General features: G+C 36.7%; 1 protein-coding gene across 7 annotated transcripts in view; it reads left to right on the top strand.

The window, feature by feature from the left end:
• The window catches only part of PPHLN1 (periphilin 1), a 100,514-nt gene that overhangs the window by 11,133 nt on the left and 76,142 nt on the right, over positions 1 to 13,239 (top strand). For 5 of the 7 annotated variants that reach the window (XM_028144187.2, XM_008140567.3, XM_028144185.2 and 2 more), the window contains 2 exons: positions 8,358 to 8,522; positions 11,057 to 11,118. In XM_028144187.2, coding sequence (XP_027999988.1) covers positions 8,358 to 8,522; positions 11,057 to 11,118 — 227 coding nt within the window. The remainder of the gene's footprint in view (positions 1 to 8,357; positions 8,523 to 11,056; positions 11,119 to 13,239) is intronic. The other 2 variants (XM_008140570.3, XM_008140569.3) reach the window with 1 other exon arrangement.

Below are 13,239 nucleotides of genomic sequence, written 5' to 3'. Positions count from 1 at the left end.
GGATTTGAGGAAGTTCCTATTTAATAGCCATTGTTGTTCTCTGAAGTAAGGGGTAGCAAGATCGTCTATTCAAAGTTGAGGAGGTGGAGGAACACTTTAGTCCAGCACTGAAGTTTTGGAGTAAACATTACGAATATCTTCTGAGTAAGGGTGTTTAATAAGATTTGCTGAGGACTTTTGTGTACCATAAGTTTTATACCTACGAAGTCCAGTTTAGGAGTGAGGATAGCAAGTTGTATTGAAGATTGCAAGTTGAGTGGTGGACCCAGGGAGATAAGGATATTGAAGGTTCTGACCCAGAGAATTATGGAGGTAATATATTATGTGATATGGACTGTTTAAGAAAGGGAGTCAGGCAGTGAGAGGGAAGGTGGATTGAAACAAGTGAGGGGTTGAGGAACAAGAAAAGCTTAGTGAGCTTGAAGACCAGGGTGTGGCAGAAAGGCAATTAGTAATTTAGAGTGTACTAGTAGAGTTTTCAAGACATATCAGTTCTGGGTGATTAATGTTCAGTGTATAGTGGTGAGGAACAGAAGGTGGGTGAAGGTAATTGGTGTTGAGCTCAAGAAAAGTTTGAGGCTAGATTTTTGGATCAGGGATTTAGATTAGAGGTGCTAAATCCTTGCTCTACATTACAATCACCTAGGGAGCTCTTAAATACCTATGTATGGGCCCCATTCCAGATAATCTTATATAATAAAAGGGTAATATGCAAATCGACTGAATGGCAGAATGACTGGTTGCTATGACGCGCACTGACCACCAGATGCTCAATGCAGGAGCTGCCCTCTGGTGGTCAGTGCTCTCCCACAGGGGGAGTGCCGCTCAGCCATAAGCTGGGCTAACAGCAGCGCTAAAGGTGTTGGACAGCAGTTTAGGCCCGCTCCCCTCAGGGAATGAGTCTAAGCTGTCAGTCAGACTCCCAGACTGCTAAAGGGAGCAGGTAGGGCTGAGAAATCCCCCTCCCCCCCGAGTGTATGAATGTCGTGCACCGGGCCTCTAGTTAAGTCATAATTATCTGCAGGTAGGATCTGGACATCAGTGTTTAAAATTTCATCAGGTGATTCTTATATGAAGAGTTAAGAAATGCAGATTGTAGATGAACACTGATGTCACTTATGATATCAGAAGTTGAAATAAAGATCACAGGTTGATGGAAGTCCTCAATTAATGAGGATATTGTTGTAAAATCTGAACAAACCAAAAACATTTTTTAATCCACTTTTGTATGTATATATATGAAACAGAGCCTCTTTTCTTTTTTTTTTTAATATATTTTATTGATTTTTTACAGAGAGGAAGGGAGAGGGATAGAGAGTTAGAAACATCGATGAGAGAGAAACAGCAGTCAGCTGCCTCCTGCACACCCCTATTGGGGATGTGCCCGCAACCAAGGGACATGCCCCCGACAGGAATCGAACCTGGGACCTTTCAGTCCGCAGGCCGACGCTCTATCCACTGAGCCAAACCTGTTAGGGCCAGAGCCTCTTTTCTTTTGTAAAATAATTTCAACAGCAGTAAGCAGAGATGTTTTATTTATTTTTTACTTTAAAAAAAATCTTTATTATTGAAAGTATTACGTAGGTCCTCCCCCCGCCCCCCCATTAATCTCTTCTAGCCCACTCCGGTCCTCCCTCTGCCCAGACCCTCACCACCCCATTGTCTGTGTCCATGGGTTATGAATATATACAAACGAGTTCATATATGCATAACCACCCTCCCCTGCCTTCCCTCTGAGGTTCAACGGTCTGTTCATGCTTCTATGACTCTGGGTCTATTTTTGATCATCAGTTTATTTGGTTCATTAGATACCACATATGAGTGAGATCATGAGATAAGTTTTATACCACAATTGCCTTTGATGTCATAGTAGCTATACTCAACTGTCTCTAACTGCCCAATGGGAAATCTTACTTAGTTCTCTAGCTACATGGTTTCTCCTAGAGGGGGAAGAGCTTAGATTGCTTTTCTCCTTTTGAGAGCACAGAACATGCCCCGACCTTATACAGGTCTCCCTTTTTTCTTTTAATTCCATTAGGTTGGTCTCCCCATCTCCCCAATCAACCTCTCCTAGTTTATAAATCCTTCTGTATTCCCATATTCCCCCTCCTCAAGACTCAGATACATTTTTTTTCCGGTGAACTGGGCCTTAGTTTGGTTAGTAACATAAAGCCTTTCCTTTTCCTCAGAATGTTATGTACTCCTTTGATGATTCTTGGAAATTATGCCTTCTATGTTACACCTACATTTTAGTTAAATAAAACATAGGTTCTTAACCTTTTTTTGTTCCATGGATCCCTTTAGGAGCCTGGTGAATTATAAGGACCCCTTCTCAGAACCACTTATTTGAAGATAATAAACTATTAAAAACCAAATTTGTGATGTAGTATATTTACTGCGTTGGTAGGTCCTTAAATCATTAAATATCAAGAGCTAGTGGTAGGAGTTTTATTGCAATATTTTCAAAGTAGTGATGAGTGTAAATGATATTTTGAGATATTTGCAATAGCAATAATTTGATACATAAATATCAGATTTCTGTTAGTGGTGATGCAACAGATACTGCTATTTGTTGCCTATATTTAGGTGAAAAAATTTTATATTCACATCTGCTTTAATGGTCTCAACTGAATCCTTGGGTTAAAGTGTTAAGTGACACTAAAACTAGAAATGTAACTCAGTCAAGTTATAATTTCTGACTAGATTTAATAAAAACATGGCTTAAAAGTTTTAAAAGTGTCTTACAATGCAGAGATTATCTAATATTTCCTTAAAAACTATATTGTTATATCATATTGACATATGCAAGAATGTTCACAAGCAGTATTATTCATAATAATTCCAAAATGGCAACAATCTGAATGTCTAGCAGTAGAATGGATAAATTAATTTACAACCGTACAGCAATGAGAATGAATGGAATTTTGCCAAATGCAACAACGTGTGAATCTCACAAACATAATACTGAAAGAAAGAAGCCATACACAAGAGTATATCCTGTGTGTTTTCTTTTATATAACGTTTCAAAACTGGCAAAACTAGTCAGAAAAGTGGTTACATTTGGGAAGACAAAGGTAATGACTGGGAGAGAGCATGGGAAGGCTTTTGCTTGCTAGGAATGTTCAATTTCTTGATCTGAGTAGTAATTGCACAGTGTGATTAACTGAAGAGAATTTATCCAGGAGTGTATTTATGATTTGTATACCTTTTTGTGTATGTCATAACTCAATAAAAATTTCACTTAAAGTTTTGAAAAAGTATATTATTATTTTCTAAATATAAAGCTGTAGTTAATTCTTTTAAAGGTGAGAAACCACTATCATTAGTGTCTGGGATAGAGAAAGATAATACTCTTATTTTTTATATTTGGGTTCTATTCTCTACTAGAAAAGCAATTTTACTGCATTTTTTTCTTCTCCTCTCCTTGCCTCATTCATTCCCAATTTTGATATATCAGAAATGTATTTGAGGAACTATTGGATATGATATAGTATGACTTGAAGGGGAGACTTGAGAAGGTACCTATGACACTATTATTTTATCATTAATAAAAGCAGGTATTTTTGTGGCCTCCTAGCTTTGTTAAACCTGGAAAGGCAATTGGACACTCATATAGTTTGGTGCCCATATTAAATTACACTAAATTTGATTATTGGAAACATCCTCAGTGTACAACTTTATAGCTTTTAAAAATTATTTGTGTATCAATAAATTACTTTTATAAGGGGCTTTCACAGAAATTTTTATTTGGTTTTAAACTTGGGTAGATAGGATGTAAAGCCCAAAGGGTACACTACAGAGAGTCTGTATATAAGGATACACATTCCTCCACTGGGAGGAAATTGGTTATTGCAGAATATCTGCATTTAACTGCTAGATGTCTGTAAGGTCCTTATTTTTATGCCCTCGCCGGTGTTGCTAAGTGGTTAGAGCATCAGCCCATGCTCTATCCACTGAGCCAAGGCTAGGGAGGGCAAGTGCAATGTTTTTTTTTAAGTTTTTTTTTTTTCTTCTTCAATGTGAAAATTACATGAAATGCTGAATCTTAAGTGTTAATTTGCTTAGTTTTGATTTAGTAATATTATTTTAGAGCTGCCCTAGCAGGTGTTTAACTTTCTTGACTGACAGAATTGCAATAGTCCTCACTGGAGGACATGCTGAGAGAGAGAGAGAGAGAGAGAGAGAGAGAGAGAGAGAGAGAGAGAGAGAGAGAGAGAGGAAGGGAGGGAGAGGGAGGAGAAGGGGAGGGATGGGGAGGGATGGGGAGGGGATAGGAGAGAAAAGAGAGAAATATAGATGTGAGAGACATTGGTCAGCTGCCTTCCGCGCTCACATACCCCTACTGGGGATTGAACCTACAACCCAAGTATGTGCCCTGACCTGGAATTGAACCGGCCACCAAGCGGTGCACAGGATGATACTAAACCTACTGAGCCCATCCTACCGAGCTTACCTTTCTTTTGTTGTCACTATTTTCAGAGAGATATAATCAGTTCTTGGCTACATTCTATAACAATGTGTCCTAATTTTCTGGGACAGTTCCAGTTTATTATATTTGATACATTATCCCCAAAAGGCATTGAAATGACCCAGAATATTTCATTGAAAATTCAGCAAGTGAGCCCGCTGTAGTGGCTCAGTTGGTTGAGCATTGTCCCCTGCACTGAGAGGTTGCAGTTTCCATTCCTGGTCAAGGTATATGCCTGGGTTGCAGGTTTGATGTCAGGTCAGGGAGTGCAGGAGGGCAACCCACCTATATCTCTCTTTCTTTTTCTGTCTCCCTCTCCCGCCCCCTCCCCTCCCCGTCCCAGTCCCGCCTCTTCTTCTCTGTAAGTATGTCCTTTAAAAAAAGAAAACTCAGAAAGCTAATTAAACTAATAAGTGCTACAATAAAAATGCTTGTCACAAACTAGGATAGATCAGAGTGAGGAAACCTCATACTTAGAAAACAAAAGTTTACCAGCCTGTGTAATATAATTTTTTAGTTAGATATGGTTTGTTAGGTACTTTTCTAGTAAAAAGCATGTGATGCCAAAGTGATATAAAATTAGGATAGCAAAGTAGAATATATGTTATGAATGTGGTGCTTACTATGTGCCAAATGATATTCCAGATGGTGGGAATAGAGCAGTGAATAAGACCAATGAGGTTTCTGCCCACGGGGCTTGTATTTGTAGTGTAAGTTGTTGTGTTAGGAAGTGATGGCATTGATTGTTTACTTGAGCTATCGTATTTAGCAAAGTACGATACCAGTTACTTTACTGGTAGGTTGGTGTGTTTTTGCTGTTTTTGATTTTTTTTATAAGGGCAAAAATTAAGTATATAAAAGTAGACAAAATAATGTAATGAATGCCCCATGGAGAAATCATATCATCTAAGTGGCAATTATCAAAATTCAGGTTAATCTTGTTTTGTCTGTGCATTCACTGCTTTTCTCCTCAGATTATTTTGAAGTAAATCCAAGATACCATATTTCAAATGCAAATAAACATTTCAGTGTGTATCTCTAAAAGAGAAGATTGCTAAAGGGGGGTGCTTATATTTTAAAATTTTTATTTTAAATATTTTTGTGTTAAAATGTGTGCAAAATATATTTTATTGACATTGGAGAATAATTTCAAAGAAATAGTAATCCTCATAATTAGTATCCAGCCTAATAATTTCATTGAGTTCATTTTTAGTTAATTGAAAATGATCCCTTTTATCCTCAAAAACCTTTTAAGTTTTACTTTGTAAGTTCTAGTTTTTATTTCTGGTTTGTATGTAATGGTGCCATTGTTTTCTAAGATATTTCTAAAATGGAGGTTCCAAACATACCAGTTCTGAAGCCTTGTGTACTTTTGTTAGCATTTAGAGAGGGAAATTACATGTTTATAGCTTATTGTAAGATTTGTACAGGAATTTCAAACAGTGATGGTATTTTCATTCAGGTCTGACATTGCAGGTAATGAAAACTACTGTTTGAACTTTAATAGTATAAGCTTTTGAAAGAGAAATTCTGAAATTTTTGCCACTCATCATGCATTTCATTAGAAAGAAAAAGAAATCCATGAATGTTATATCTAGATAAGGCATGAACTATCTCTGAAAATATTTTTGCTTTGTCACAGACTTATGTAGTCATCTTCCTTTCCTTAAATCTTTTCATATAGGTAGGGAGTTTTCTTTAAGATTCGATGCCTACAGAGCAGAGATGCTATAATGTACTTATATTTGAACACTTTCTCAAAACATAGGAAACAGTTTGATTTTTATTGCTAGATACAAGAGCTGTCATTAGGAGTTGTTTTTTCCATTTATTATTTTTTAAAAACATTTTGTTAAATACATAACTAAATGTGATTCTAGTTTTACTTCTTTGAAATTTTTACCATACACATTTTAAAATCCTGAAATAATTTTGTAGTAACTGGGGGAGTTGAACAAAGGAACAGGCTGCTTAGGAAGAAGCTCTCTCTCCATTTATAGAAATGTTTAGGCATATGCACCCCACCATCCTCCAAATAAGCATGTACAAACAAATAAGGATATTGTGGAATGGAATTTATGGTTTCTTAGAACTGGAGAAATCAGTAATTCTACTCTTATAACAAATTTTGAATTAACATTTTTGAATAATAGATTTTGAATTAGAAAATGTTATAAATTGTAATGTTACTAATTTTGGCTTAATGACATTTTTGGAAGCTTAGCATTTGCTTAGATTTAATTGAAAGCTCAGTGAAAGATAGTGTTTAGAAGAAAGTCAATAAGTTCATTTATGTACTATGGTTTTTTTAAAATATATTTTTATTAATTTCATAGAGGAAGGGAGAGGGAGAAAGAGCTAGAAACATCAATTATGAGAGAGAATTATTGTTCGGCTGCCTCCTGCACACCCCCTACTAGGGATCGCGCCCGCAACCTGGCATGTGCCCTTGATTAGAATCGAACCCAGAACCCTTCAGTCCACAGGCTGACGCTCTATCCACTGAGCCAAACCAGCTAGGGCTGTGTACTATGTCTGATGAAAACATATAAAATGTCTCTTATAATTTATTATCTAATATACTAAAGAAGGAAACCACCTTGGGGAAAAAAAATTAGGTAGATATTTTAGCTGTCAAGTAGATAGGAACTATTTATTTTTTCCAAGCACATTAACAAGTTTCCTACCCTTTGGGAAGTTTGAATAGGATGTAATAACTTATTAACTGAATAGTTGTAGTTATCAATGCTAAGAAGTAATTTAAGGAATAGACAATTTAAAAAATTTAGTGCTTCACGTAGACTTACATAAATAGTAATCAAACATTCTTTGAGCACTTAGTTTATGCTACTGTGCTAAATGCTTTACAATCTGTTTCTTATTTAGCCCTCACACCAACCTCATGAGGTAGGTATTAGTATTAAGCTAATTTTACAAATAATGAAACTGAGGTTTAGTATGGTAAAGTATCCAGCTTTGAATGTTGGGCTTTATGTTTTGGTTTTTTATTTTGTTAAATTAACTCATTAGTTTATCATGTCTTACATATTGTGATAGCTTACCAGTTTCTTCCACCTCTATCTCACCTGATATTGATAGAAAGTTAGCGGAGTGCTCAAGAGCAGATTACTTACAGATATGTGCTCTGTATCTGTAGTTTTTACTGTTGATCATCATTTCTGTTCTGTTACTTCACAGCAGCTACTAATCTAAGACCAGTGTTGCTCTCCCTCTGCCCAATTTCCTAACCTCCACAAATAATCCATTCAGTTGCTAAAACTTTAAAACATTAACAACATATTACTTTGAAAATTCATTCAAATTTTACATTGGGTTTTATTTTGTGTCCAAATCTGTGAAGTTAAAAATTCTCCTTTGTCCAGAGCTGTGAAGAGATAGCAAAATGTTTCCTCTTGATCATCCTACCTCAGTATTACCTCCCTGTTTGCTGTTGCTAATGTGAAAAAAAATCTTGCATTTCTTATGAACAGTATACTTTAACAATAGACCAAAGATGTATACTATCTTAAATGATTTTATTTCTAAAATTCCTAGATAATTAGAGATTAGATTTATTGTAACACTCTTACTTTCTGTAGTTTATTTATTATTAAAACAATATTTTTCTTTTACTTATGATTGGTTTTCTGCATTGCTGCATGTTATTTTATTAAACACCTGGTTTTCTTCATTGAACAATTTTATTTCCTTTAATCCATGTCAAGACCGTACTATTAGTTATGTTCATGTTATTTCATTAAAGCATTTTTGTTTGTTTGTACATTTACTTTATTTGATTAAGGATAAGATCTCCTGTGCTTTTTAAAACCTTTCCAAAACCAAATAGAGAAATTAGTGATTGTTATATATTTCTTTTTGTCTGTTTTAGGATGGCTACCATAGAGTAGTTAATATTGTGACAAAGAAACCACCACTGCTAGACAGACCGGTTGAAGGAAGCTACAATAGATATTACAGTCATGTTGATTACCGAGACTATGACGAGGGCCGCAGTTTTTCTCATGATCGAAGAAGTGGTCCACCTCACAGAGGAGTATGTAAATTTCCCCCATGTACTAATTGTTTTTTTATAAGTTTAAAAGTCATGTAATTTTAAAATTTATGTGACTGGCCATGAAGGCAGTTGAATAAACACTTCCTGCTTGATGCTCTGTTGAATTGCCTGCTGGAGCTGTCAAATGGGAACTGGTAGTGAAGACTCTTGGGGTGTTGGACAAAGTGGGTAAGCACTCTGGAGAGCTATATCTAAATGACATTAATTCCAACTAGCCCACATCATCAGGGATTTGCAGAAGCAGTTAAAGGTAATCTGTTCCCTTGGTACTCAGTAAGTGATGACCAAGTGGTTACCATCTCTTACAAATGTGCCCACTTATAATTACTTTGCTTATTTTTAGCATGATGAAATGTTGTGGGTGAGGTTGGGTTAAGGTTGAGTCTCTGTTTCATTTTTGCTATAGTTATTACTAAAATCTACTTACTAACTCAGATTAGAAGGCACTCAAAACATCACCTTTCCCATAGTAAGCACTTTTAAAATGTTGGCTGGTACCATTAGTATTATGACTGCTGTTAATTGTTTTTTGTGATCATCTTTAATAATGTAAAACTATGTATTTAATGTTGCAGTAACCTGTCATTGAACTTGATTGAAAATATTCCTTGATGGAATCCTTTAACCTTTTGCACTCGGATGTCTAGTGTGACTCGACATGGTTAGCATCGGTAGCAGCTCGTATGTCAAATTGTATTGAATGTATCAATAATATGAAATATAAAAAAATCCAAATAAATAAGTTTGTATGAAAAGAAACTCCAGTTTTTTATTCTACTGCCACGCTTTGTAAAATCTGGGGTATTTAAAAAATTAAATCCCGAGTAGAATAAAGGAATTGAGAAAAAAGCAAGCGAGTGCAAAGGGTTAATGTAGCTTGCATGTTTCCTCTGCTAGACCATTTTCCTACATTGTCTCTTTTTCCCCCTTCCCTGTTGTATAATATTGTAGCTGACAGTACCTATTCAAGCTTTTCTTATGATAAAATTTGACCTCACATTTGCTGTTGGAATTAGTTTCCATACTTTACACTTGAAGAAATGGAGGTAAGGTGACTTATCTAGGGTGGGTATATGTATGGGAGTCCAGTTCTCTCACTGCCATGTCATGGTTGCGCTGACAATTCTATAGTGGTAATGAGACTATTCAGTATTTTCTTACATTTGCTTTTGAAAGTTGGGAGCATTAGGGTTTCCTTCTCATAGAATTAATTTTTATTTTGTTTAACTTTAACATGTCATGTTGTTCCTTTAGGAAGAGGGATTCCATTTTGAAAAGTAAATATGCAATATCCTATCCTAGAAATACTGGATTTTGCCATCAGAGCCATTATTCCAGGTAGCCTCAGGAAGAAACAATTTGGTCTTTGCATAAAGTTGTTAACCTTCTTGTGAAAACCCTGTGGCCATTTGCTACTGTAGAGAGGGAATTTTGGATTCAATGGACCAATTTGTATTTGAATCCTCACGAACATGATTTTTTTCTAAAACCTTGTAGCATAATAGTGCCTCAACAATAATTTTTTCTATTATTGTTATAAATAGTGTTTATACTGTATACAACATTTCCTCTTTAAATTCTCTTCAAACAAACAAGCCCACTTGAGATTTTTAGGACTTTTATGAAACTGATTCTTTTCTAGACTTCAGTTATATAATGCAAACTACTTACTTGATCCAATATTTAATTATAGCTGTTGAGTTTTTTCTTTTATTTATATTTAATGTTGTGAAGGAAAATGATGAATAGACTTTATTTATATAAGAGCAGAGTCTGTGGTGCTAAAGGAAATGAAAATAGTATTTATTTAGCTGAATCATTGTTTCCGATTGTAAGTACTAATTCAAGTGTTGTATTGTTCTGTGAATAATTTTAAGTTAATTGGGTGTGGATTATTATGTGTTTCTTTTTGTATGAACCTTTTCAAATGTGTCTACTTAGAGGGCAAAATGTATTTGCTTTCTTTGATTAATTTCAAACTTAGTGCCACATTTTGTTCTAACATAGCTTATCAACAAGGGAGATTTCTTGTTTCCAAATTTAATAGAAGGTAAGATGAGGAATGAAAACTTGAATGAGAGAAGTGGGAAAGTACTAAATTCTTTATTGAGCCTGAAAATTGATGAGAAAACTTGACATATGAATAAAATGAAAGGCCGAGAAACATCTGCTTAATTAAATTTAAATTGATCCTTTGTTCTTGAACAGCCCTTAGCTATTGATATGTTGGTATATATGTCCTTGGCAGTAAGACTGTTAGGGCCTACCAGAGAAATATTTAAGCATTTTCATAGATATAAATGGTACCACGGATTCCCAGTTTATTACTAATTTAGTTGTTGAAATGGATGATTTGTATATTTTTTATTTTATGCTTTTTAGCCTCAGAGAAATTTAGAAAGGTGTTTTTGTTTTCATATTATTTTGGTCTTAGAGACTAGTATTACTGTTAGATATATTCTATGTGACCAAAATAACACAAATAGATATCTAAGTAACTTTTTATTTTACAGGATGAATCTAACTATAAGTGGACAAGAGATGATCATTCTGGAAGTCGTCAGCCTGAATACAGGTAAAAAGATGAAATTAATAACATAACTACTTTGATACTTGACTCACGAGATATCTAACCTCAAGGGGCTTCTGCTCAAGATGGCAGTGTAGATAAATGAGGTACTCGTATTCTCCCACAACTACATCAAAATTACAAGTAAACTACAGACAAACATCATTCAGAATCGCCTGAAATCTATCTAGTTGAACAAAAGTCATATAACTAAAGATGTACAGAAGAAGCCAAATTGAGACTGGTATTAGGAACAGAGACACAGAATCGGCTGGTTCCATGCCACATGTGGCGGTTAAAAATCGGGAGGGATATCAGGGCTTCAGAGGCTCCCACTAAGGAGCGAGGAGTTCTGTCCCACACCAGGCTTCACCTGCCAGGGTTCCAGTGCCTGGAAAATAAGGCCCCATAGCTTCTAGCTGTAAAATCCATTGGGGATTGTTGTTGAGTGAGACAGAGGGCTGCTGGAGTCCCAGGCATTCCTCTTAAAGGGCATGTGCTTGGATTCTCTCGCTCTGAGTGAGCTCTAGTGCTAGGGCATCAGCAAGAAAGTTGCCGGGGACATATGAGGAGGAATTAAATTTTGTGGCTTCGGAATGAGGGCTGGAGGGGCAGCTTTCCTCCCAGACAGATGTGCTGGCAGAGGCCATTGTTCCTTTGCTGAGCCCTCTCCCTGTAGGCTGGCAGGTGGGTGAGATATCTGAGTCTCCATCAATTTGGCTATCATGTTCACCCTGCCCTGGTGATTCCCTGATATCCTGTCCCACACCAAGTCGTTTCCAGAACTTAGTGAGAAGTTCAACAATTTTGGGCCCACCCAAGTCGTTTCCATTGGCTTTTCCATACAAATGGTCTGTCAAGGCTAATGTTGTAGACTTTCCTAAAATCTTTCAAAGGTTCACATACCCCAAACAAGCAGCATTTGGCCTTTGTGTGCACACTATCTCTTACTAAGTGGTCCCAGGTCCAGCACAAGCAGCAGCTGGCCTTGGTTCCTGGGTACCTCCAAGCCCAGCACAAACAGCAGACATCTGCAGATTGCTCTGTTACTCATAGTGGGTGGCCCTAGGCAGGGCACACGTGGCGGCTGATCTTGACCTGCACTTTCCAGGAGGCCGCAGAACCAGTGCACCCCCAGATAGCTTCAGACCACACCAGAGCACCACTCAACCACTTCCATGAATGACATACTCAAAGTATGAACTCATTGGACACCAGAGCCCCATTGAAGTGAATTTTGCTCTGTGGAGTTGGCCCTAGCACAGCAGCTCCTCTTCTGTAGTTACAGCCAGTCCTCACAGCCCATTGGCCTGGGGATAAATCTCTCCCATTGATGTGCCAACAATAATCAAGACTCAACTACAACAGGAAGATGCACACAGCCCAAACGGGGGTGGTGGGTGTAGAAGGGAAGTACACCTGGGGCGTCCAGTTTGGGTTACTTGGGAGGCTGTGCCTACAGGACACCTACTACCCACTCTATCAAGACTGGGAGACAGCAACTCTACCTAATACATAGAAACAAATACAGGGAGGCAGCCAAAATGAGACAAACGTCCCAAATGAAAGAACAGAACAAAACTCCAGAAAAAATACTAAACAAAATGGAATCAAGTAATCTACTGGATTCAGAGTTCAAAACACTGGTTATAAGGATTCACAATGAACTTAGGGGAAAAATAGAAGAACTTAGTGAGAACTTCCAACAAAGAGATAGGAAACATAAAAATGAAAATGGGAAATATAAAAAAGAATCAGTCAGAAATGAAGAATACAGTAACTGAAATGAACACATTATAGAGAATCAACAGAGTGGAGTAAATGAAGCAGAAGATAAGGAGATTTGGAAGAGAAGGAAGCAGGAAATACCCAGTCAGCAAAAAGAAAAAAGAATAAAAAAAATGAGAGTATAGTATAAGCAGCCTCTGGGACACATGCGGCTCTTTGGCCCCTTCCACAAAATACCACAGCCTGGGCGAGTCTATTTTGAAGAAGTGACATTGTAAGAAGTTCAAGTTTAAAAAATTTGGCTCTCAAAAGAAATTTCAACCGTTGTATTGTTGATATTTGCTCTGTTGACTAATGAGTTTGCCGACCACTGGAAAGAGACATACATGTCCAAGAAGT

This window comes from Eptesicus fuscus, chromosome 7 (genome assembly GCF_027574615.1).
Source record: "Eptesicus fuscus isolate TK198812 chromosome 7, DD_ASM_mEF_20220401, whole genome shotgun sequence".
In the NCBI taxonomy this organism is placed as follows: Eukaryota; Metazoa; Chordata; class Mammalia; order Chiroptera; family Vespertilionidae; genus Eptesicus; species Eptesicus fuscus.
The sequence above is the reverse complement of the archived record's forward strand: the minus strand, read 5'-3'. Positions and strand labels throughout refer to the sequence as shown.